This window comes from Quercus robur, chromosome 7 (genome assembly GCF_932294415.1).
Source record: "Quercus robur chromosome 7, dhQueRobu3.1, whole genome shotgun sequence".
Lineage (NCBI taxonomy): Eukaryota > Viridiplantae > Streptophyta > Magnoliopsida > Fagales > Fagaceae > Quercus > Quercus robur.
The window spans coordinates 3984808-4008986 of NC_065540.1; the positions used below are offsets into that span (position 1 = coordinate 3984808).

The 24179-nt window shown below is 34.8% G+C and overlaps 3 protein-coding genes across 3 annotated transcripts; 2 read left to right on the plus strand and 1 right to left on the minus strand.

Annotated features, from left to right (window-relative positions):
• Positions 1-961: 961 nt before the first annotated feature.
• Positions 962-3766, plus strand: LOC126691812 (zinc finger protein JACKDAW-like). The gene is made up of 3 exons (XM_050386995.1): positions 962-1623; positions 1712-2108; positions 2293-3766. The coding sequence occupies exons 1-3, from the start codon at positions 1500-1502 to the stop codon at positions 3365-3367; spliced, it is 1596 nt and encodes a 531-aa protein (XP_050242952.1). The 5' UTR covers positions 962-1499; the 3' UTR covers positions 3368-3766.
• An 11560-nt stretch (positions 3767-15326) lies between these two features.
• LOC126691813 (dnaJ protein P58IPK homolog) lies at positions 15327-20403 on the plus strand. The gene is made up of 9 exons (XM_050386996.1): positions 15327-15606; positions 16390-16555; positions 17082-17283; positions 17458-17618; positions 17697-17790; positions 17972-18184; positions 18338-18418; positions 19412-19630; positions 19816-20403. The coding sequence occupies exons 1-9, from the start codon at positions 15474-15476 to the stop codon at positions 20002-20004; spliced, it is 1458 nt and encodes a 485-aa protein (XP_050242953.1). The 5' UTR covers positions 15327-15473; the 3' UTR covers positions 20005-20403.
• Positions 20404-21953: 1550 nt separating this feature from the next.
• LOC126691816 (fasciclin-like arabinogalactan protein 11) lies at positions 21954-23125 on the minus strand. Its single transcript, XM_050386998.1, has one exon. The coding sequence runs from the start codon at positions 22852-22854 to the stop codon at positions 22057-22059; it is 798 nt and encodes a 265-aa protein (XP_050242955.1). The 5' UTR covers positions 22855-23125; the 3' UTR covers positions 21954-22056.
• Between the last annotated feature and the right edge of the window lie 1054 nt (positions 23126-24179).

The following is a 24179-nucleotide window of genomic DNA, read 5'->3' on the forward strand; positions in this document are numbered from 1 at the left end:
AATGCACAATGTATAGTGTCTGAGTCAGCGAACCGACAGTTTAGTTTAGTTTGTAGTAGCTAGCAACCTGAAGATGTGGTCCAAACATGTTTGCATACCTACCATTTCAGTGGTGTGTTGTAATAAACGTGTAAGAAATATGGATCGTAGCTTCTTCATCATCATCATCAATTCATCATCAACATCATTGAAGTGAAGAAATATATATCACTACCTTGTGTTATCAAAAATCCTCTTGAGATTGACGAATTGTAAGTCTGTAACAACAACATCACTTTCCTGTAACTTCATCATTAATATTTGCTTATCAGACATTAAACACAAAACATCATATTAGCAACAATAATGACATTGATAATAATAATAATTTAAAAGAGAAAAAAAATATCGTGTTGCCAATTCTTATCGGTACTGGATGATGGTGCTGCAGAATCCACAGAGCCAATGTTGGGTCCCATGTGAGACAGAGGTATCACGGACGGTCCTATCAAACTGCCTCGTGAAACGTAACTCAGCCTCTTCTTTTTTCTCTCACTCACTGTGTTTTCTGCTATCTCTCTCTCTCTCTGGAACCTCTGATTCATGCTAGTAGCTAAATTGGGTCTAACTTTAATTATGGCTTAATCATTTCATACCTGATCAAGGGCCATAAAGGCTGGAACCTTTTTCATTCACCCTTTTTGGTTTCAAAATCTCGTGCTAGTAAAAACTATCCCATCCCATAAACCTTTTTTATACGCACAACTTCTCACAGTTTACTTTCTTTTACTATTATTATTATTATATATTTATATAATACGTATATAATTTTAACCTTTTCAATACGTAATGTATTATATGTTCGATGGTGTAATTTTATAGTCATAATAATTGGAGTGTGAGTTCAAAAAGCTACAAAAAGACACACAATCCTACACATTCTGGTGGCAACTAGCAAGCTAGCTCTCTGCCTTTACACACAATTCTAACACAGTACTCTGCGTGTGCGTGTGATGAGAGAGAGAGAGAGAGAGTGGTGGCCCATCTAAATCTATGGCTGACCGACTTTTAGGATACGAGCAAAGATAAAAGAGCAACTAGGGGTAAGACTAAGACTGCAAAGATAGAGAAAGAAAATAGAATATAAGAAGAAATATTCTCGCTAGTCATCATGGTTTTTGGTGTTTTCTCTCTGAAATCAAACAAACAAAGCAAACCAGATCTCTGTTAGAAAGAGTCCGAAGCTCTAGTATTTTTTTTTTCCTTTTTTTGTTTGCTTAGATTCAAGCTGGAGTTGGGGTTTTTTCTTGTCTTTTGGCAAAATCGGAGGAGTGTCAAAGATTTGAATATTACCAAAGATTTTTATCTGCTTTTGTTCTTGTATTTAGCTAGCTAGTTGTAGTGAAAAAAACCGCTGCTTTCTTGTTTGTTTGTATGCTAGCTCTTAACCCTTTTGAAAGCTAGTTGAACTAATTTCACCACCAAACCCAAGCCAACCATTTTTCAGTTCAAAGCCAAAAATGATGTCCGGTGAATCTTTTTCAGTTGCCTCTTCAATTGGAGGGTTTGGTCAAGAAGTACAGAACACAAACCCTAACCCTAATCCAGCTGCCAAGAAGAAGAGAAATCTACCAGGAACACCAGGTAAAACATACTTCTATACCCTTTTTTCTCTTTTCTTTTTTAGATTTAAAAAAAAAAAAAAAAATACTTAGCTTATTTTTCTTGACAGATCCAGATGCTGAGGTTATTGCTCTTTCACCCAAGACTCTCATGGCGACAAACCGATTCGTCTGTGAAATATGCAATAAAGGGTTCCAAAGAGATCAGAATCTGCAGCTTCATCGAAGGGGTCACAATCTTCCATGGAAGCTGAGGCAAAGGACCAACAAAGAGGTCCGAAAAAAGGTCTATATTTGTCCAGAAAAGACTTGTGTCCACCATGACCCGTCCAGAGCTCTCGGAGACCTCACTGGGATAAAGAAACATTTTAGCAGGAAACACGGCGAGAAGAAATGGAAGTGCGAGAAGTGTTCAAAGAAATACGCAGTCCAATCCGACTGGAAAGCTCATTCTAAGACTTGTGGAACTCGAGAGTACAAGTGTGACTGTGGAACCCTTTTTTCCAGGTATATATTCTATTCTTTACTACCATGTTCTTGTTCTTTGTTTCTCTGAATCTTTGATACGTTGTAGTAGCAATTAATGCTCACTCACGTTGAGGGTTTTGTGGGTGTGGGTGGGAATTAAATGCGACCATGTGATTAGGTAATGAATGGGGTTTTGTTATTTATTTTGTTTTGATTTAAACAGGAAAGATAGCTTCATTACCCACAGAGCCTTTTGTGATGCTTTAGCTGATGAGAGTGCTAGGCTCACTTCGCTTGCAGCCGCTAATAATCTGAATTTCGGAAATGATTCAATGAATGAGACTGTGATTAATCCTCAACCTGGTTTGCCACTTGGAGCTTCCCAATTTGGCTCAGGTTTTCGACCAGAGCTTAGTGGCATGGCTATTAATGGTAACTCTCTTGGTGTAGATCAGCAAAAGCCCAGATTGTCATTGTGGCTTAACCAGGCAAATTCTCAGCTTAATCCCACTGACATGATGGGTAATTCTCATCTCTACGCATCATCAAGTTCTACAGCTTTTCCTGAAATGATGCAAGCAGTGTCTGGTAATCTCTTTGGTTCGTCTTCTATGCCTAATTTTGGAAACTTTAATAATCAGCAGTTTCAAGGGTTTGATAAGAGTGTTTCAACCTCAACAAATGCAAGTCTGTCTTTATCAGCACTACCTCACGAAATGAAAGAGGAAGGGAACAAAGGAAATTTGGTTGAAACCCTATCCTCTCTTTACTCTGATACCCAAAAGAAGCAATCAAAGCCATCTATGCCAATGTCAGCCACTGCACTTTTGCAAAAGGCAGCTCAGATGGGCTCTACAACAAGCAACCCATCATCAATCTTTGGCAATAGCTTCGGAGTCATGAGCTCTTCTTCTTCAAACACAACAACAAGCTTCAACACAGTCAACCAAAACCGAAATGAGCTGCACCAAGCCCTTCAAAATTCAAAGCAGCAAGCAGCAGAGAATTTCAGAGCAAGTGGGAGTGTTGATGGAATGCTGGGAAGTTCAAATTTAAGCTCATTAACAACTTCAACAAACAGTTTTGATCAGCTTATGATGCAAACAAGTGGAAAGCAAAGCGACCCAGTTGCATTAAAGAATCATCCAGGCTCGAATGCAATTGAAAATAGTCTAACTAGGGATTTTCTTGGCATGGGAGGGAGAGAATCACAAAGACCATTCTTAGCACAGGAATTAGCTAAGTTTGCTTCAATGAGTTCAGCTATGGGTTTGAGCCAATTCACTGGGAACCACTGAAGTCACTTGTCAGTACATTGATAAATGACATATTGTTGTATTATACTAAAGGAAGTGTGTGGAAGATAGCACAAACTTGGGGGGTCAATTGGGTTACAAAGTCCATGCTGGTATAAAGACTCGGTTAATTGGGACCGAGTTGGACTCGGTGGAATCACAAATCTCAACTCAGATAAAGAGAGAGACAGCATGCAGCTTCTCAATGTATGAGAGAGAGAGAGCACTTGTGAATGGTCAGGAAAAAAAGGGTGGGGGCCCAGTGCATGTTTGAAATGACTGAACGGAGAGCAATCTCCGAGTCATGCATGTTCTTCGTGGTTGTTGTTATTGTTGTTGTTGCTGTTGTTGTTGTTGTTGTTGTTTTATATTCTGTCTGAACTTTCTTATCTCTTTTCGCTACCAGACTCTGTTGAAAAAGGAAAAAACTTTGAGCAGCAAGGCACGGAAAACTACGTGATGTAGTTGACTGTCTGTCAAAGCAATTCGGCTAACTCGTCAACTTTGGTGGGTTTAATGGGATTTTTTAACTTATTAATTAGCTACCTTGCAATTTGTTTAAGCATTTAAGCTTGACCCATTATTTTTGGTTTATTTTTCTTCTAGATTTTAGAGGTTAGGCTTTATACGTCTCTTAGCCCTTTTAGCAAGGCCAAGCTTTAGTGTGTAGTGACTTTTAACTAGGCAGAATCTAGGTCCTGCCTTAGACTCTACTCCCTAACAATGATGAAATTTCCAGGGTTGATTATAACCATTGGAAGGGTATGAAGAAAAATCGTATTTGGGTCTATGACAGCTGTTTGATATGTCAATTGTTACATTATTAGTTCTGGAAAAATGGTTTGGAATTATATATGATGAACAAAATTGAATCATGCTAGTTTGATGCCCTTGAAAATTTTTACGGATTAACTGTTAAGGACCAAAAAAAAAACTATATATCTCTATCTTCTTCCGCTCAAGCCAAACTCTCTTATTTAAATAAAAAAAAAAAAAAAAACACTGAATGATTGATGGGATTTATGGCCAAAAAAATTTGACTCCTTGTCATCGAGCAATAATGGCATATAGTATATGCTGTATTGGATAAAGGAGAGCTAGGCTCGATTATGTATTCAACCAACGAAGGAAGCTAGAACTTCGGGGGAAGGCAATTTCCTTTCCATAGTATTAGCTTACTTTTTGTTAAAGGCTGTACTATCCTTGACACCAAGTCACCAACCTTGGCGACTTTAGAGCCATAGGGTTTTTGAGATATGTGGCAAATATTACTGTGATTTTTTGTGTGACTTGAAATGTCCTTATCCTCTTCCCCCACCCCAAAGGACCTTAATGCAGTTTGCAAACAAATAGTACTAATCTATACTTTCCACATCTAAATTCAGTAAGATGTGATTAGGCAATCTAATCTAATCTAATTTCCACATCTAAATTCAGTAAGATGTGATACTTTTCGGAAACACTAAAATGTTTGGGAACCTAATTATGTCATGTTTGGTTTGATTGATAAGATTATTGAAGATACCAGATTCACAAATAATTATTTCAAAATCTTTTTTTAGGGTTTATAATTCGGATGTCATTTCTTGTCAATCAAAATTTTATTTTCTTAAGAGACTAAAAAAAATAAAAAAATTCAAAGTCAACAATCAACAATCAACTCTAAAGGTGACCATATATAACCACATATATATATATATATATATATTAGTTTTTAAAAAATTGAATACATAATAACACAATTACTAGTTTATATTTACTGTTCATGTAAATTGCACACATTTGCATGAATAATATATAAAATTGTACACTTTTATGCAAATGTGTACAACATTGTACACATCTGTTTAATATATAATGTAAATCTTATATGCATATATAATGCAATATAAAGTAATAACTTTCTTACACAATATAAGCATAATACAGGCACTTCATTATAACAAGGCTATATTTTACTTAATTAGAGGGCCTTAAACAAGGGTATAACTAAAAAAAAAAAAAAAAACACTTTACTAAGCTATGAGAATGTGGATACCCAAATTTTTAAATGAGAATCCACATTTTTCACAAGAGTGAGATTTGGCAGGACTCTAAATGCCCACACACATTTGGATTCTCATAAGCAATTTGCAATCAAATATTAGAATATCCGAAAATTCTCTTAGGATTTCAGCCCAAACCAAAGAACTCATAATATAATGTAATTGACAGGAAGAAAAATTGAGCAAATTACCAAATTCTTTGATTATAATAAAAATAACTTTATAATAAACACGAAGAAAGACATATATAGTTTTGATTGACTTCAAAGGTTTAAAAACTATATTTAACACTCCATACCAAAAAAGAAAAGGAAAAGAAATTGATTTATATAAAAATACTTCTGTGTATGATAGAAATTTAAATTAAAAAATTCTATATCAAAATAAATTTATATATATAAGATTAATTAGTAGCACACTAATATTATTGTAATATAATTTTGTAAGTTATTTTCCAAAACCCAACCTAAAGATTTTTTTTAAGTAATTCAATATTTTAAGTAAATTTGACTTCAATATATATACATATATATATATATATATATATATATATTGAGTGGTTGTACTTTGAAGTGACGTGAAAAAATGCATATGGTTTATTTTTCATATGATTATATTTTAAAATGGTTTTAAATTGTATTAATTAAAAATGTATATTTATGAATATGACTAAAACACATATCTGTTTCACTTAAACATATATATATATATATATATAATTGGTGTAAGGACGCGTTTTAGACCCTCGACCCAAAGCATTATTGGATGCAAGCCTAATAAGCCTAATACAATGAATTTGTAGAGAGTGAGTTGTAAAACTAGGCTCTAATGAATGAGATGACAGTTAGAATGAATTTTAATAGATAATCAAACAGAAATGGGCTGGAGTTATCTAAATAAATTTTTCCTCGACACAATCCGAGGAAGTCTGTTCTAATATATATTGATTGAAAATGGTTACAGGTATGGTTCAAGTTGCTACAGTGCTTTCTCTTACAAATTTCCGATCCCTTTCTCTTATTACTTCCTTCTTCTTTTATACTCCTTTCTCCTTTCATCTCTACCATCCACATGCAGGCCGGATGGTTAGTCTTGATACTTGTCCCATCAGCACCTTCCTAAAATCTTTAAGTAGTAGCTGTAAGACTGAAAACCACTGTTCATGTATCACCTCCACATTAATGCGGCCAGAGAGTTAACTGCAGAGCAATTAATGTGGTGGTAACAGCTTTCTCCTTAAATATTTTAGGACTCCCCTCTGTACTTTGTTTTTGCAATGCTTATCCGTGCCAGCAGAACTTCCTAGAACATCCCCTTGGACGGCAAACCACCTATTCGAACCTCGACTTTGGTTAGCCGAGGTGACATTTGTCCTCGACCTATCCTCTTGTGCCATTATGATCAAAACTGACGTCGTCATCTACTAACACAGACTCCCTTGATAATGTTTACTCTTTCTCAGATGATCTCTAATTCTCGATTTGGGCTTTAGGCCCAATACATACATAGATAATGAGCTCCTGGGCCCAATACCCCTACAATTTGCATTAAGATCTAATTGTCCAGATTATAAATGACTTATAATATATCAAAGATATTACTCAATAAGACAATAAAAATATAAAAATGTTAATGTTGAATATGAAAGCAAAAAATATATATATATATATATATATATGTGTGTGTGTGTGTGTGTGTAAGGATGCAATTTGAGTCCTTTACCCAAGTGGTGGATGAACTTAGGCTCAAATGCCCAATACAATGAATTTGTAGAAAGTGGGTTGGAAAACTGGGTTTTAATGAGCTGGACAACAAATAAAGTGGATTCAGATGACAAGAAAAGGAAGATAGACTGGTTTAAACTAAAGGAAATTGTTCTCGGCACAGTTCGAGAAAATTAGTTCTTATATATTTCTATCAAGTTTGATTACAAATACAATTCTTGATTGTTATAGTGTTTTTGCCTTAGTTTCTCAATCCCGTCTCCATGGAGGGTTTCTTACATTATATAGTTCTTTTTAGACGACCTTGACCCTCCACTTGTTGATTATCCAAGCCACTACTTGAGTGCTTATTCCATCGGATACCCTCCCAGACCCTCTGTACGTTGGGGCAGCCATTGCAGCACTGTTCAAAGGTTTTCTTCACATTAATGCAGCTAGAAAGTTAGCTGTAGAGCATTTAATACTATGGTAGCAGCTTTCCCTTGAGATATTTCATAGCCTCCCTTTGTCTAGTTTCTTCTGGATACTTATCCTCACCAGTGGAATCACCTAGAACGTTGCTCCTAGTGTCAAACCACATCTTCTGGCCTCGGCTTTGCTCAGACAAGGAAGTACTCCTCCTCAGACAGCCTTCTCAGATGGTTATAATCAGACCTCACATCTTTACTTACCAATATGAATTCTTAGGAAGGTGTTTACCCGTCCTTGGACTATTCATGTCCTCGGAGTGGGTCCTTGGCCCAATATTTATATAAATATGTACTCCTAGGCATATCACCCCTCAATATATATATATATATATATATATATTCTACTTTCATATAATTGAAAAACGTGTATTTTGATAAATAGTAAAATACAAAATATTTTACAAGTATGTTTCGGATTTATTTTTTAGTTAAATGGTAATAATCTAATAACAGATCGTTATAGGTTTCTAGCCCGATCCCACTTATTCAAAAGGAAAAATTAGAAAAAATGAAAATCAATATTGCCGCCGCCCCTGGTACTAATGTATAACTTTTGTTTTTGAACAGTAAACACAAAGAAGAAAAAAGTCAAAGGAGACCAGCTCACATCTAATCTCTATTCAAGAACACAGAGCACTTTGGTACTTATGTATAAATATAACTATTGTGGGAGATCTTTCGGCTTTCACATTTTGTAAGTTTCCAATGGTAAAATAAAAATTTGGTTCGTTTGACTTCGGTTCCACCATGTAAAGTTTTAATTTGGAGACCATAAAATTTATTTATTAATAATGTTAAAAGACAATATTTTTAAGAAATATTGACATGATTTTTTATGATTTAATCATTTCAGTCCTAGAGTTTTACTCATGTTCAATGTACTCCTTTCGTCCACACTGTTAAGTGAATTGCCATAAAGTTCCCCTAAAATTCCATCATTTGTTGTTTTTGAAAACTTTAAATTCAAAAATAATAATAATAATAAAAAATTGACTTTTGTTTCCCTTTTTAAAATTGAATGAATAAAAAAGAAAGGAAGGGAAATTAATTTCTTTTTTAAACTCGAATCCATTCAACCCAATAAAAAAAAAATTCAAACCCACCATGGTCGTTGATCTAGGTCATAAAAGATGATCAGTTGGGTAAGTGGCAACTTCAAATCTGAGTTGTGACAATGAATTGAATCATAAGTTAGGTCAGATTGATGGATACCATTAAGACTTGATTCGACACCAAATTTGTGCCAAAATCAAGATCCTCTATGATGTCAACCACTCAAGCGAGACTCGATATTGAGAGAGAGACAAAGAGATGCCACTAACATGGGTGGATGGTGGTAGAGTTGCCATGAATGGCAGATGCAGGAGCAAGAGAGAGTGTGTGAATGTGTGAGAAAGAATGAAAATTTTGTGAAAATTAGCTTCTTCTTTTTTTTTTTTTTTTTTTTTGTTCTGATTTGGTTAATGGGAAAATTACTAGACTTTTTATATCTTATTCCCTAATTTGATAAAAATAATAATAATGTTTTTAAATATTATCACATAAAATTTTTTTTTATAATTTTAAAAACTCAAAAATACTAAAATCACGTCATTTTTTAAGATACATAACAGCACAATATGAAAAAATTAAACAGAATGATTATATTGAATTAAAGTAAAATTTATAGGACTAAAATGAATAAATCAAAATTTATATGATTAAATTAATTTTTAATCAAAGTTAGATAATATAATTTATAATTTAACCTTCTTTTTTATGCTAAACCAATCATAAAAGACTATATTCATATCGATTAAAAAAAAAATGTTTCCAAACTTATTGTTATTTTGGTAGTACTTAGTTTCACTTGCAAACAAATCCAAATAGAAAGATAAGGTGACAACCTCGGAACTAAGAGAGAATGTTTGGGGGTTCCAATGTGGATCCTCGGAAACTGCAAGAACGCCGTTCATATTTCAAATACATATCCATAAGTAGTTTCCCACATCGGTCAAGAAAAAGAAAGTCCAGCAGAGATCACAGAAAGGTTTAATGGGGGCACCTTATTTTCTGGTTAAAGGTATACACCCTTATATTCTAGGTCACACTGCTGTGAGTGCTGTCCCTATTAGTTGGTGGGCACACCCACTGTACAGGGTTTTGACTTTCCAATCCCCCTTATTTAAATTAAAGGAATAGAGCTCTATATGTAGGAAGCTAAAAGAAACTCGATTACAGAACCAATGGTCATATATGCAAGACAGTCCCTTTGGAGTAGAACAGGGTCCACAAAATGCACGAAAAGAGAGGCAGTTTCAAGAGCTTAAAGAACTCGATACTTTATTGTAATATATTAAGTTTCACCTTTTTATTGGTATTTGGCAAGACCAGCTTTTTGAGACCTGGGTCAGGCTATTCTATGACTTTGAGGTCTGAACTATCTCTACTCTAGTACGTACCAGTAGTAGTAGTAGTAACAATTCTACAATCACTCTTCAAGGCATGTAAACAAGCATCAAACAAGTTTGGGGCATGTATGAGTAATTTCGACTTGGATGAGTAACACCACACACTATGACATAGACTATACTTAAGCTGCCATACCTAAGCCTTACAAACTTAACTTTCAAAAATTATTTATTATATTGTTAATGTAACACTATGATCAATCATATTTATTTAGGAATGACATTAAGACAAAATGGGGTTGGATTAAGAGTTTCCCTATCTTGCCCGGCTCCTATTCAGGATTGAACAAATTCAAGTGATGAGAGAGATTATGGCGGGTAGAATTATTTTTTTCTATCCCTAATAAAATGGTTTTAACATGTAAATGAAAGAGAAAGGAAACAAGTAATCATAAGAGTATATTAAAAGAAAAAAAGAAAAAAGAAAAAAACAAGTGTTTTAGGAATGATAATAGTATATGTAAAAAAATTAATTTAGTTTTTGTTTAAAAAAAAAAATTGACGTGGAGGTATAATTAGCAAATAATGTGGCATGGAAAATAATTTTTTATTGTTTCATTTGACACATCAGTTTTTTCCATCCAATAAATAATGACAGAGACTAAGTTGACATAACCCTAAAAAGATTGGGGACTAAATTGACAAAATTGAAATGTTAATGACTAAATTAAAATATGGTGTAAAGAATAGAGACGAACTTTATAATTTATTTTAAAAATTTATAAATTTTATCTATATAATAGCATATATATATATATATATATATATATATACACACACGTTACAGGCAAAATTCATTCCCGTCCCAGTCACCTGTTTCAGAGTGAGTGAAACCTCTACATGGTAGGGCAAATCAAATGGGACAGTAAAATTTTGCATCCCTACATTCATTAATGTCATGTTTGATAGTACCTTAATATTGAAATAATAGCTCATATGGAAGCAACATGCAAAAGTGTCCCATCAAAATATATATATATATACAAAAGTGAACCAAAAAAAAGTCAACATGTTATTAAAAACCTACACTGTACCTCTCTCCAAAAAAAAAAAACTACACCGTACAATAATAGATGATTATGTGGGGGATAAGATAGGGTCCTATTTAGCCCTCCATTTCCTCTAATTTTTAGGCAAATGGAAGATATGTGGTTTTTTTTGTTTATATGGTTTATTATATGATTTTTTTTTTTTTTTTTTTTTTTTTTTTTTTATATGAATGTTTAGGGACTATTAGGATCAAAAAAATCTTTAACTCCCCCACTCATCACCCCCATCACTTATTTTCCATCATTCAAAATATCCAAAAATCACCTACCCTTGTTTGGCACCTTAATCCGGTCATGGTTTTTAATTACAAAAACCCCAAAATGCGGGCCCCACTGTCTGACCCACCCTACTCCTACCATCTACCATCCTACCTGCCCCCTTCTTAGACCATACAACCCATGTAGACCCAAAGAAAGAACTACACAATAACCTTTGTCAACACCCCTCTCAACATCAAGAACCTCAGGTCCATACTCCCTACAAACTCCTCCATTTGCCTTCTTGAAATCCCTTTCTCCAGCTCTGACCACGGCTTGCCTCCGGACACTGAGAACACCAACATCTAGGACTAAGCAAGGGACCCGACCCGAACCGAGAAGTTTTGTGCGGGTCTGAAAATATTCAAACCAGGTTTCGGGTCTAAATTTTGGGTTATTTTTGGTTTCAGGTCGGTTTCGGGTTGGCGTTGGGTCTCTTATATATGCAAATTCTGAACCCGATTTTTTTTTTGAAAAAGACCCTACTCTATGTTGGTTTCTCTCCGCCTCCCTCAGCTACTCTCCCAATTCTATCTCTACTTCTGAATCTGTTTGAAGTTCTCATATATATTATTACAACAGTATGTGTGGTATGTTTTCTTAAATAAATAGAGCTATGTTTCTTTAACTAAAGAGCTGTGTTTATTTAAGGACCCATTTCGATTTTGTTTAGGTTTTTGTATTTCAAGGTTCCTGAGAGTGTTGGTAGTAAAAGGTTTGAGTCTGTAAATGTGAGAGAGAGAGAGAGAGAGAGAGAGAGAGAGAGAGAGAGAGAGAGAGAAGGGTTAATTTTATTAGTACACAAAAAAAAATGTTGAGTCTGTAAATGAGAGAGAGAGAGAGAGAGAGGAACTAACAGTTTCTGGTCATCATCAATTTCGAGCTTCTTTTGGCACCCAGTAGTTGGGTTTACGATGTTGAACTGCAAAACGAAAAAGAATAGAACCTTCGTGTTGGATGTGAGAGAATGGGGCGGAGTGGAGCAGATGCGGTTGCAAATGAAGATGACACAAAAAGAGGAAGTGAAGCTTAAAATTGAAATCATGGACAGTCCATTTGAGTGGAGCAGATGCGGTTGCAATGTGAGAGATGTGCTTTCTTTAAGGTTTTGTATGATGCGCTTCGGAGAGGTACTATGTGGTTTTTTTTTTTTTTTTTGGGTTTTGGGTTTTTCCCAGACGAATGGGGCCAAGGCCCAAACCTTAACAAATGGAGTCTGGCCCTTAGAGAGATGAGACATCAATAGTGGACTCGGCAGTAGCAAGCCCATTTGGGTGATCCCATGCCAATCCAATCCGAGACCCGAAAACCGACCCAATTACAGACCCAATTTTTCGGGTCGGGTCAGGCTTCAAATAGCCAAACCCGGTTTCTATCGGGTCGGGTTTCAGGTCACAATAAAACCGACCCGACCCGACCCAGTATCCTTCCCTACCATCTCTCCATCCACCTCATTGAAGCCTCCACTTATATGGGTGATTAGGCCACCAATTGGGTTTGATATAAATTCGGAATTCAAAGCAAAAGAATGGCCACCATAGCAGTGAAGAAAGAAAGAAAGAAAAAGATAAAAAAGTAGAGAACCCAAGCCCAGGAACCCAGTGAAAAGGAATGGAAAAAAGAAGAAAAAAGAAAACCAAGCCTAAAACTCATCCTCCATGGCATCAACACAATTTTCATTCACATCACGAACTACTCCTTTCGGTGACAAAGGAAGCAATGTATGAATCACAAGATCACTCTTAACCGGCGACACAAATTTAGAATATACAAGCTCAGACCCAGCGTGAAAAAGAAAAAGAAAAAATGGACAACGTGTTGGAGAGAGCAAAAGGTCTGACCGGGGATCCCTCAAATTTGTGTATTTATGAAAATGCCATAGAAACTCAGTTTTCATAACTTGAAAATTCAAAATGTGTTTTTAATTTCCATAATTTATCACTTAAAAATAAGAAAATTAAGTGATGGAAACAAAAACTGAAAACAAATCCAAACACACCCTTATGCCGTGGGACCCACCAATTTTGAGTTATGAGTGATGAAAACAAAGTAATGGGTGATGGAAAACATTAAATCCAAACAGTCCCTTAATTTTTTAAAAGCCACGTGCCTTACATTTAGATTAAAATTGGAAAATAAAATTGAAGGGTTTTTTTCTTTAAAAAAAAAAATGGAGGGAATCCTTTTTCCTACATCCTTTATTTATTTTCTTTCTTTTCAAAAAATCATAATAAATTGCAATAGTGGGTTAAGGCTTAGGGGATAATATATCCTTCTATCCCCGATTCTGTCACTCTAATAATGCAGCGAACGTGAAGCTTTTACCTTATTTAAATTGAGATATACACTTTGACTACAAGGAGCTATTTAATTTCATATTGATACTTTGTTTGTTTCGTGCATTGAAAAATGTTTGTCAAAAACTATTTTCAACTGAAAATTTTTATAGGAAAAATTGCTTTTGTGTGTGTTTGGTTTTATACCTGAAAATGATATGGGAAAAAAAATTCAATATGTTTGGTTCATATTAAAAGTCAAAAATTTTCCTATATTTTTATATATTTATTAAATAACACTTTGATTTTGCACTTTAAAATACTAATCAAAACAATTAAAATCATTATACTAATAATAAAAAACACAACCAAAAATAAAATTATTGAAAACTATACTAATAAACACAATAAAAATAATAGTGCAACAAACAAAAAAATAATCAACAAAAACTATCAACTAAACTTACATATGCACCAAGAGCCTTGGTGTTGGCTTCTTCTGGTGTTTTTAATGAAAAGATCTAGTGTTTAAATCCCGTCTCTCCCATTGTAACTTGTAAATATTGAATTAGATTTTAAATAAATAAATAAATAAACTAAACTTACACATTCACACGCAAACATTTGAAGTCTCTAAAATTATACTTGAAAGTTATTTTTATGCTACTTTTAAAAGATCAGGGCTATTTCTAGAGTTTTGAGGTTGTTGTGATGATTTTGGAGGTTTTGAAAGGTATCTTTATCTTTTCAATAGTTTTTGGAGGTATTTTTGTTATTTTGATAGTTTTATGGAGTATCATAGTCATCTTGGAAGATTTAAAGGTATTTTGGTTATATTGTATGTTTGGAATGTATTTCAATCATTTTGGAAGTTTTAAGCATACTTTAGTCACTTTAGAGATTTTAGGGATATTTCTATCATTTTAGAGGTTTATAGGGTACTTTTGGACATTTTAGGGGCTTACAAGGGTAATTTTTCCCCCCATGTTAATGGTTTCAGAGATATTTTTGTCATTTTGAAAATTTTAATAGTATTTTTGGAAATTTTTATGATATTTTGGCCATTTTAAGAATTTTGAGATATTCCTATCAATTTTGAGGTATATATTCTCCTAAGAATGTTCTTTTGGCTCTGGAAACATGATTATGATCTGATCAAGTTTTTTAGGGCCCGTTTGGTATATGTGTTTAAATAATAGTTTTTAATTTTTTTGAAAATACGTGTGGGTGAAAAAGTGTGTGGAAATATATGTAATATTATTTAAAAACTGAAAACAAGTGTTTGAACTCATGTACCGAACGAAGTCATCCCAAACACTTGAAAATAAGAAATATATATTTTCTAAAAATATGTTTTATGCCGACACAAATCGGCATGAAAAACATACAATTTGCAGCATGTTGGCCTGACTTGTATTTTGGGCCAGAAGGTAAGGCCAGCCCAAGTGTTGCCCTCTTAACAAAATTATTTAGAGGAGCTAGTTTGGGCCTAAGCCCATTTGACCCAATCCAGATCTTATGACGTGTCAGCTCCCTGTTAAATTGAGTCTGACACGTGGCCATCACACACTCGTCAAAGCCACGTAGCAAATTCCACATGTACAACAACTATTGGTCACAACAACGTGGAAGAACATGTAAATCTTAACACGCTTCTCTCTATAACAGTTACCAAAAATCCTTCGACTCTCTCTGCGTTTCACAATCTCCAAACCAAAATCAACAGTCATAGTATTGAAATAGAAGTACAAAACAAAAAACACAAACACATTTCTGTATTTATAAAAGTAAAAAACAGATTTTAATAAAACACATAAACATTGGAGAACTTTTTGAAATGAATGTAGTTGTGAGATTTACGAGAGCCATGGAAGCTGTAGAGTGGCGAGGATTGGTGTACACAGTGTTCATACTCAATTTCGTTTTCGCTTGCCAGCTCCTTCTTCTTCAGCCGCTAGTTTCGGCGTTAGGTGTGTACTTCGTATCTCTTTTTAACTCTTCGATCTGTTGTCTTTTGTTGTTTTGTACTATGTTGTTGAAGTTTCGATCTAGTTCCCTTTTTTTTACGATTTCTATTTGCTTCGTAATTTTCTCGCTGCTTAGGTTAGGTTTTCGTAGAATCATAGGTTGGAGCTCTTGTTTGTTCGATTTGTTTTGTTGAAAAATTAGAGTTCTTGTAAATACCGATTTAGTTAATTTTTAAGCTGAACAATTGGATCAACTTTTAAGGTTTGCATTGTATTACTGGTACTCACGCCAATGTAGATTTTAGGCTTTGTTTGGTAGATGATAGAAAAGTGAGAACTGAGAAGAAAGAAAATGTGCTTAGGATGGGAAAAAAAAAATATGAGAGAGGCTAAATTGCACTTTGAATATACCCTCTAAGTTTAGGGTTGCTTCTAAATATGTTCCTTTGAATTTTAGAACTTGCAATTTACATCCTCGACTATTATAAACGTCAATGTGCCCCTTCCATAATAGTCTGTCACATTTTTGCAGCTAGTTTGCCTATGTTGACAAAAGGGGCACATTGATGTTATTGTAATAATAATGGTGTAAATTGGAGGTTTTCATAGTTGAAGACCAGTTTAGAAGCGATCCAAAACTTAGAGGGTGTAAATGGTAGCAGAAAGAGTTGTATGTTTATATTGACACTCGAAATTAAAGCTTTTCCCATTCGTACTTGGAAGTTTTGTCTATAGTTTAACTATCTTGAGTGAATGATATCTTATGCATGTAATCTGGTTGTGCAGATAGTGAAGCTGGCAATGCTGCTGAGTTGCTTGAGAGGGTTTCACAAAGCGTAAAGGTGAAACGTTATAGTGATGCACTTGATGATCTTAATACTGCTATAGAGGCAGATCCAATGTTTTCAGAAGCATATTTTCGTCGTGCATCTATTCTTCGTCAGCTATGCAGGTTCTTTCAATGTTAAAGCTTTTGTTACCTTTTCTATTTGAAAGTGTTTTCGTTTCTAGTTTCATTCAAAAGCAGAAAATTTCACTGATTTCTGTTATGGAATTTGCCAATCTTTCTCAGGCTGTTAGAGTGATTATGATTAATGTTAATGCTTAGTTGGAAATACAGTAGGTGTGATTGGTGAAGATCTGGAGATATGGGGTTTTATTAAGCAGTGGATTTGTTGTAAAATAATAAACCATTTAACTCTACACATTTCTTTTGCATTTCTCTTACCAACATTAGGGTGTGGTCGCTGTGAGAATGAATGTACTAGGTTGATTATAACATAAATCTAAGTCAACAGTACTATAATAAGTCTAGATTGGTATTTGTCCAAAAGAAAGAAAAACAAACATTAGTAAGACATCTCTTAGTATAAGAATGTCATAAAGGATTACAGGATCTCCGCTCGTAGTCTCTCTCTCCCCCCTTCCAATTTCTGATTGGAATATTATATGATTCAGGCGCTTTTTGGCTGATGTAGATATGAGGAATCTGAGAAGAGCTACAACAAGTTCCTGGAGTTAAAACCTGGAAATTCAGCAGCACAAAAGGAGCTATCTCAATTGTTTCAGGCTCAGAGTGCCCTGGATACTGCTTTGACTCTCTTTGATTCAGGAGATTTTACAAAATCTTTGGAATATGTTGATAAAGTTGTCCTTGTTTTTTCTCCAGCATGCTCAAAGGTACGACATCTCCTAGATTTTATGTATTCTAATGATTGCCGTTCATATCATTTCCTTTTATTTTATGATTACAGTCGAACAGCCTGTATAAGCTGACCCCATGGAAATGGGATTAAGTCTTTTATGAATTAAGTTTTGTGTCACCCATTAACCCATATGTATTGAATGTTGCAGGCCAAACTCCTCAGAGTGAAGTTGTTATTAGCAGAGAAAGAATATTCCAGTGCCATATCGGAGACTGGTCTTATTCTCAAGGAGGATGAGAACAATTTAAATGCTTTATTGTTACGTGGCCGTGCCTACTATTATCTAGCAGATCATGATGTTGCCTTAAGGTTTGTATGACAGAATTGTAATGTCATTATGATTTAGCTCAATCAAGTTTTTATATATATGTACATGTATATTTTCAGGCATTATCAGAAAGGTCTCCGCCTAGATCCAGAGCACAGTGAACTTAAAAAGGCATATTTTGGATTGAAAAATCTACTTAAAAAGAGCAAAAGTGTAAGCCCAATAAATTTTTTGGACTTCTTTTTTTCCCTTTCATCCATTTCTCTCTTGGGGTGGGGGATTAATTGTTGAGGAAATTGGCATGGACTGTTATTCATTTGTCAACCTTCTTGAAGGTCATTACCATGCTGACCATCTGTGGGGGTAATTTTATTCTTTTACTTGTGTCTTACAGGCAGAAGATAATGTAAACAAGGGTAAGCTTAGGGTTGCAGTTGAGGATTTCAAAGGAGCCCTTGCATTGGATCCTAATCACCTTGCACATAATGTACATCTTCATCTTGGATTGTGTAAGGTCTTGGTCAAGCTTGGTAGGGGAAAGGATGCTATAACCAGTTGCAATGAAGCACTCAACATTGATGGGGAGCTTCTGGACGCTTTAGTTCAGGTTTTCTGGAATTTTTATGCTGCTATTCACGGAATTGTTTGTGCATTAATGAATAATTTTAGCTTTATTGTGAGGCAGGATGAGACCAATATGTTCTCCCTTATATCCTGTATTGTTGACTCAAGTGTGTTAAATGGATGTTTTCGTTTTCAGAGGGGGGAAGCTAAACTTTTAACTGAGGATTGGGAGGGAGCTGTGGAAGATTTGAAAGCAGCAGCTCAACAGTCACCTCAGGTTAGTCATAATATTGAATTCCTTTGAGATGTGTTCTAATTGTACAATCTACTCCTGCAACTTTGTTGTAGCTGCTAATATATTGCTATAATCGGTAATTTTTGCAAAAGAACATCGTTTATGAATTTAAATTTTAAATGATCTTTCGCTTAGTGAAGATCATAAATTAATATAGATTTCAGACCAATTTTCTGGTCCTGGTCAAGGATATCAATTATAATACTAGTTGAAGGCAAATATTAATCTTCAGTGTACCATAGGTGGTATAAGGATTGTGTGTCTGTGTACTTCGCCTGTTATGCTGGATCTGTTCACCAAATATAGAATAATAGGATGAAATCATTTTCACTTATGTCTAGCTGGTAAATTCTTCCTCAGGTTAAATTTTTTTAGTTTAAGTCAAGACCTGTCTGTTGAGTTAAAGCCTGTGAATTTTGCTTCAGTGACCTAGTTAAATACTTCAGAGCTTTGTAGGGTTTTATGAGATTGTAGGAAAACATTAAGATGAAATTCAAAAGTTACAATTGTAACATTTAGACGAATGGCTAATGACTCCCAAATGGCTAATGACTCCCCTTGCTTCCTATTCTTTTCTGGTCACTCTACTTGCATGTTAAAATCTAAGAGAGGACATATGCTGGAAACTTGGTGGGGAATCAAATATGCTTCAGTTGTTCTTTGCAACTCAGGCTTCATGTGGAGTACACATTGTCATGTCCACTTTTCTTATTTTTCTCTTTAAATCCTTTTTTACATTGATTTATTGTGGTTTTTATATAGAAATATTTCAATCTTACATTTGTAGTTGATTAGTCAAATCAATTAATATTCATCCAAAAAAAAAAAAAAAATCAAATTGGTTAGTATTCCTAGTCTTTTGGTGCAATTGTTAGCTTTTTAAGTTATCTGGTTTTTCTAGTTTTATAGCATTGATAATTTCCCTATACCCTAGATATGTGAATTTGTAGGAGTAATAATTTGCCAATTATGCAGGATATGGAAATTCGGGAATCACTCATGAGGGCTGAGAAAGCTCTAAAGATGAGCAAACGCAAGGACTGGTACAAGATTTTAGAAGTTTCAAAGACTGCATCTGTATCTGAGATTAAGCGTGCCTACAAAAAACTTGCTCTACAGTGGCACCCTGATAAGAATGTTGAAAATAGAGAAGAAGCAGAAGCCAAGTTTCGAGAAATTGCTGCTGCATATGAGGTCTGACTCAGTAATTTTATAGTTTAATTTTCCTTGCTTCTGAATCTGGTTTTATATTTTATTTATTTTGTGAACTTTTGAGATTCTCATCAGAATATAGCGAAATGAGAAATTTTGATAGAAAGGAATTCAAAACTTGGATGAAATGTTGCTAGTTCTGACTTTTGTGGTTGTTTTTTTTATAGGTTCTCAGCAATGAAGAAAAACGAACGAGATATGATAGAGGAGAAGACGTTGAAGACATGGGGGGACAGGGTGGGGGTGGTTTCAACTTTGGTGGGGGACAGCCATTTACATTTACTTTTGAGGGAGGCTTCCCGGGTGGTGGTGGATTTGGTGGGGGATTTCCAGGTGGGTATGAATTCCACTTTTGATTTCAGTGAAGAATGGACTCCTCTTCCCCTCAGGTTCACAGAGAAAGAAAAAGTGTGCTTGTTTTATTGAGGAGCCCAAAACACCAATGTGGCTAATTACTGACTAGTACATGGCGGTAAATATTTAGGCAACCCAGAGAGGCTTGTTACCTGAAAAGTGTATCCCTTGAGAAAGTTTTGCAGTTTTGTTTTGAGGAATATTTTAGTCAGAAATTTGTATTAGTTTATTCAAGAAAATTGATGAGCCCCTGATTCAGTGTATAGGTTGCATGTTGTCTTTCTATAATGATTCTTTTGGAATCAAACCCGCCATGGATTCTGGTTGACACAGTTGAGTTTATTTTACTGTTTAGTTCACAAAGCAAACAATTATTTGCTCAAAAGTTGAAGTTCATGTAATTGTCATTAGACTCTCAGTTGATTAAGGGTGTGTTGGTTCAGCTTTTTGAAAAAGTGCATAATGAAAAAGTGGAGTTTTGTAAAAGTGCATAATGAAAAAGTGGAGTTTCAAAAAGCTGAATGTTTGGTAAAAACTGTTAAAAAGTGCATAATGAAAAAGCTGAGTGTTTGGCTAGCACTTATAAAAGTGGCTTTTTGAGGGGTAAATGATCAAAAAGGACAATGTATATATAAAGGAATTTATTTCATACTTTTTTTTTTTTTTATGTGAGTTTTTTTCATACTTAAATCAATTACTTCATCATACTTAAATCAATTTTTCTCTTTCTAAAAAAATTATTTTTTTTCTTACCAATATTAGCTAATAATAATCTACCACTTAAGATTTATTGTGAAAGTATTGTAAAAATATTGTGATAAAAATTGATACTAATTTTAATTTGAACGTACTATTAAAATTATTTTTTTCTCTTTCTAAAAAAATTATTTTTTCCGACAAGTGTTAGCTAATAATAACCTACTACTTAATATTTATTGTGAAAATATTATGATAATATTTCCTTCTTTTTCATTTTTTTTCTCCTCCACTCACTTACCGCATTTTCTCCTTTTTTTTTTTTCTTTTTTTTTTCCCTCTTTTTTTTCCAGTCCACACACGTACCCACTGGCCACTCTTTTCCTTTATTTCCTTCTTTCCTTTCTTTTTCCATTTCACTTCTCCAAGTTTCCAGAACGTCCCAGAGAGCTCTCCTTCTTCCTCTCTATTTTTTTTTTTTTTTTTTCTTCTTAGCTCGTCGTCTGCATGATTCTTTCTCTTTCTTTTTTTTTTTTTTTTTTTTTTTTTTTTCAATCCTTCTTTCCTCCTTTCTTTATTCCTTCCTTGCCATTTCTCCAAAACACCAGAACATCTTCTTCGTCTCTTTTTTTTTTTTTTTTTTTTTTTTTTTTTTTTTTTTTTTTTCTTTCTTCCTTTTTTAATCCTTCTTTCCTCCTTTCTTTATTCCTTCCCTGCCATTTCTCCAAACACCAAAACATTCTCCTTCTTCGTGGCTGAGAGGGAAGGGCTTGGAGATCGAAAATGGGGTCGGAGTCAGAGTCATCCGGGTTTGATTGGGTGGTGTTCGCCGATTTGATCGAACCCAGAGCTCGGTGTTTTTGACGCTTCGACTTCGATTTTGTCCTGTAATTCTCTATGCTATATTCTGATTTTTTTTTTTTTTTTTTTTGCATTTTGAGGAATCCTAATTTGCAAGTGATTGATTTTTTTTTTTTCCTTAACTGATTTGGGAATTTGTTATAGATTTTTTTTGTGTTTGGATTTGGGAATTTGTTATAGATTTTTTTGTGTTTGGATATGGAAATTTGTTGGGAGAGCAGAGAGATGAGACGAGAGCTTTACTCTTTCAAGTAAAATAAGTTTCTATACGGAGGAGTGAAGGAGGAGGCTTTACTCTTTCACTCCCTATATCATAAAATGGCAAATAATATTCTTTGGGAGAGATTATTTCCAGAAGAAAATTGATTTATTTTTTAAAAAATTACAACAGTGGTAGCACACAAGATCTCATCAACATTAATCAACACAAAATATCATAGCCACAATGAAAAAATGGCACCAAATGCAACTCCAAAGGCAATTGGTAACACAAAGTATCATAGCCACAAGGAAAATATGGCACCAAATCCAACTCCGAACACTATCGGTGCCACTGCTTGACGGGTTGGACTTGTTGCACCAGAAGTTTGTGCAGTAGGAGCAGGAGTATCAGTATCGCTTTTCTCAGGCTTAGGTGGTGTCAATACTGAAGCTGACCCAAAAAGATCCATTGGAAGAAGCACATTGTCCACTTGATAAACAATAAGATGGCCATCAGAAGTATATAGCGTATTCTCCACTGTTGCACTGTCAATCCCAGTTGTTATGTTCACTTGGCTTTCAGAGGTGGTTACATTTAGTGGGAACTTTCCTCTGTTGCTATCACCAGCCAGTGTATGCACAGGGTTTGTAGCAGTTTGGAACTGCAATGTAGAATAGAAAGCAGGGAGGATATGGAATTGCACCAGCTGGAGTTGTTGCTTATCATTGAGCGAGTTTAGTGTGCCTAGTTTGAGGTCAGAGAAGGCATTGTCTGTTGGTGCAAAGAGAGTGAGGCCAGGGCTCGATTTTTTAACCTGTGCATTGATTTGTTCTGCCAGCTCAGTGTTTTTTAGTAGCCGAATGAGAGTGGTGAAATGGCCAGCCTTCTTGAGGATTGCGATGATGTCAGTGGGGCCTGAGGGTGGTGGTGGTGGTGCTGCTGCCGGTGCTGCTGCTGCTGGAGACACTGCTGGAGACGCTGCTGGGGGCGCTGCTGGGGGTGCTGCTGGAGCTGCTGCTGGAGACGCTGCTGTGGTGCAATGGAACAAGAAGATCAAGAAAAGAAGAGAAGGAAAGAGAACCTGCTTCATCATGAATTTTGGTATTAGTTGTAGTGTGTGTGTGTGTGTGTGTGTGGCCTAACTTGTTACAAGGTGAAGTGAGAAAAGGAGTTGTATTACAAGGTGGTGAGTTGGGACTTGGGAGTGTATCCCATATATATACTGTAAAGGGTGAGATGGGGAAGCTTAGTTAGTTAGGTGGAAGGATGCAATTTAAGGTGGTAATGGGTGAGATGTTTTTGTGCTGATTAAGATGATGTTATTGTGGAACCAATGGATCAATGATTGCCTCACTTAGCGTCCAAAGTGATACGAAGTAAGCCGTATTTGAACTGTTGAAAGAATGGTTACAAACTTGCAATAATAAAAGTGAATGGTATACTTGTTTGCAAAAGTATCTAATTGCTTGTACATATATTTCAATTCTATCACTGCCTCTTGTATTCAATGCACTCAAAGTGAAAGTGCCACTTGGATTGAGATGTAGAAACTAGAAATGTACTTTGTTTCAACATGCACATAATAGCCACTGTTACTTATGTTCAATACATTGATCAAGCAAACATCTCTCTCTATTCAGTGGCCCTTTTCAGCCCATTGGATCGTTATCATCAGTAGTATCTTGTGAATATGCCACAAATGATGTCCTAAACCTTGTTTAAGGCCTAACCCAACAAAACCAACCACGCTTTGTAAGCACCAACAAGGCCTAGTAATGCTGGTACAAAAGTTATTATCAAGTTTCCTAGCAATTTGGGCTCCAGCCTTTTCAGCGAACTAAGTTGGTTCACCTCCAAGGGCAAGACGATTTGCTCCATTTGATTTGAAAGTTTGTTCAAACAAGGTCCGTAACGTGATGGATTAACGGATCAAGTAGTTCAAAATTTAATTATCCCAAAGTTGATGTGAATTGTGAAACTTTTGATGAGTTGAAAAAATAAAATAAATAAAATTGTCAAAGTTAGGACAAGAGCCTTGTAGTTTAACTCATTGACATCTCTGATATTTTTAAATTGGAAAAGTATCTTATACATCAAGTATATAAAACCTATGAGGCTTACATGTCAGTCTTACACATGTTTTATACGCCTAGCTCATATAAAATTTCTCTTCTAAATGAAACATCTAAAGTTCAAATCTTCATTCTTCCAACTATTGATCTATATAAAAAATATAAAAAAATAAAAAATAATTTTAAAAATAATAATGTCAAGTAAGAACTTTGTAACATTTTAAAAAATTATTATTATTACACCTCATTTGCATTCTCTCATTTATAACACTAAGTAAGTCATTGAAACTTTGCCTCATCCTCATAACTACATAATAGATCGATCAATTTGGTTTTGACCCATAAA

Excerpts from the sequence above, each read along its gene's own strand:
- LOC126691816 (XM_050386998.1), bottom strand. The coding sequence starts at position 22,854 with ATGATGAAGCAGGTTCTCTTTCCTTCTCTTCTTTTCTTGATCTTCTTG.
- LOC126691812 (XM_050386995.1), top strand. The coding sequence starts at position 1,500 with ATGATGTCCGGTGAATCTTTTTCAGTTGCCTCTTCAATTGGAGGGTTT. Across the intron at positions 1,624-1,711 it reads AAATCTACCAGGAACACCAG|ATCCAGATGCTGAGGTTATT; the intron begins GTAAAACATACT and ends TTTTCTTGACAG. Across the intron at positions 2,109-2,292 it reads TGTGGAACCCTTTTTTCCAG|GAAAGATAGCTTCATTACCC; the intron begins GTATATATTCTA and ends TGATTTAAACAG.
- LOC126691813 (XM_050386996.1), top strand. The coding sequence starts at position 15,474 with ATGAATGTAGTTGTGAGATTTACGAGAGCCATGGAAGCTGTAGAGTGG. Across the intron at positions 17,619-17,696 it reads GATCATGATGTTGCCTTAAG|GCATTATCAGAAAGGTCTCC; the intron begins GTTTGTATGACA and ends GTATATTTTCAG. Across the intron at positions 18,185-18,337 it reads TTCTGGACGCTTTAGTTCAG|AGGGGGGAAGCTAAACTTTT; the intron begins GTTTTCTGGAAT and ends TTTCGTTTTCAG.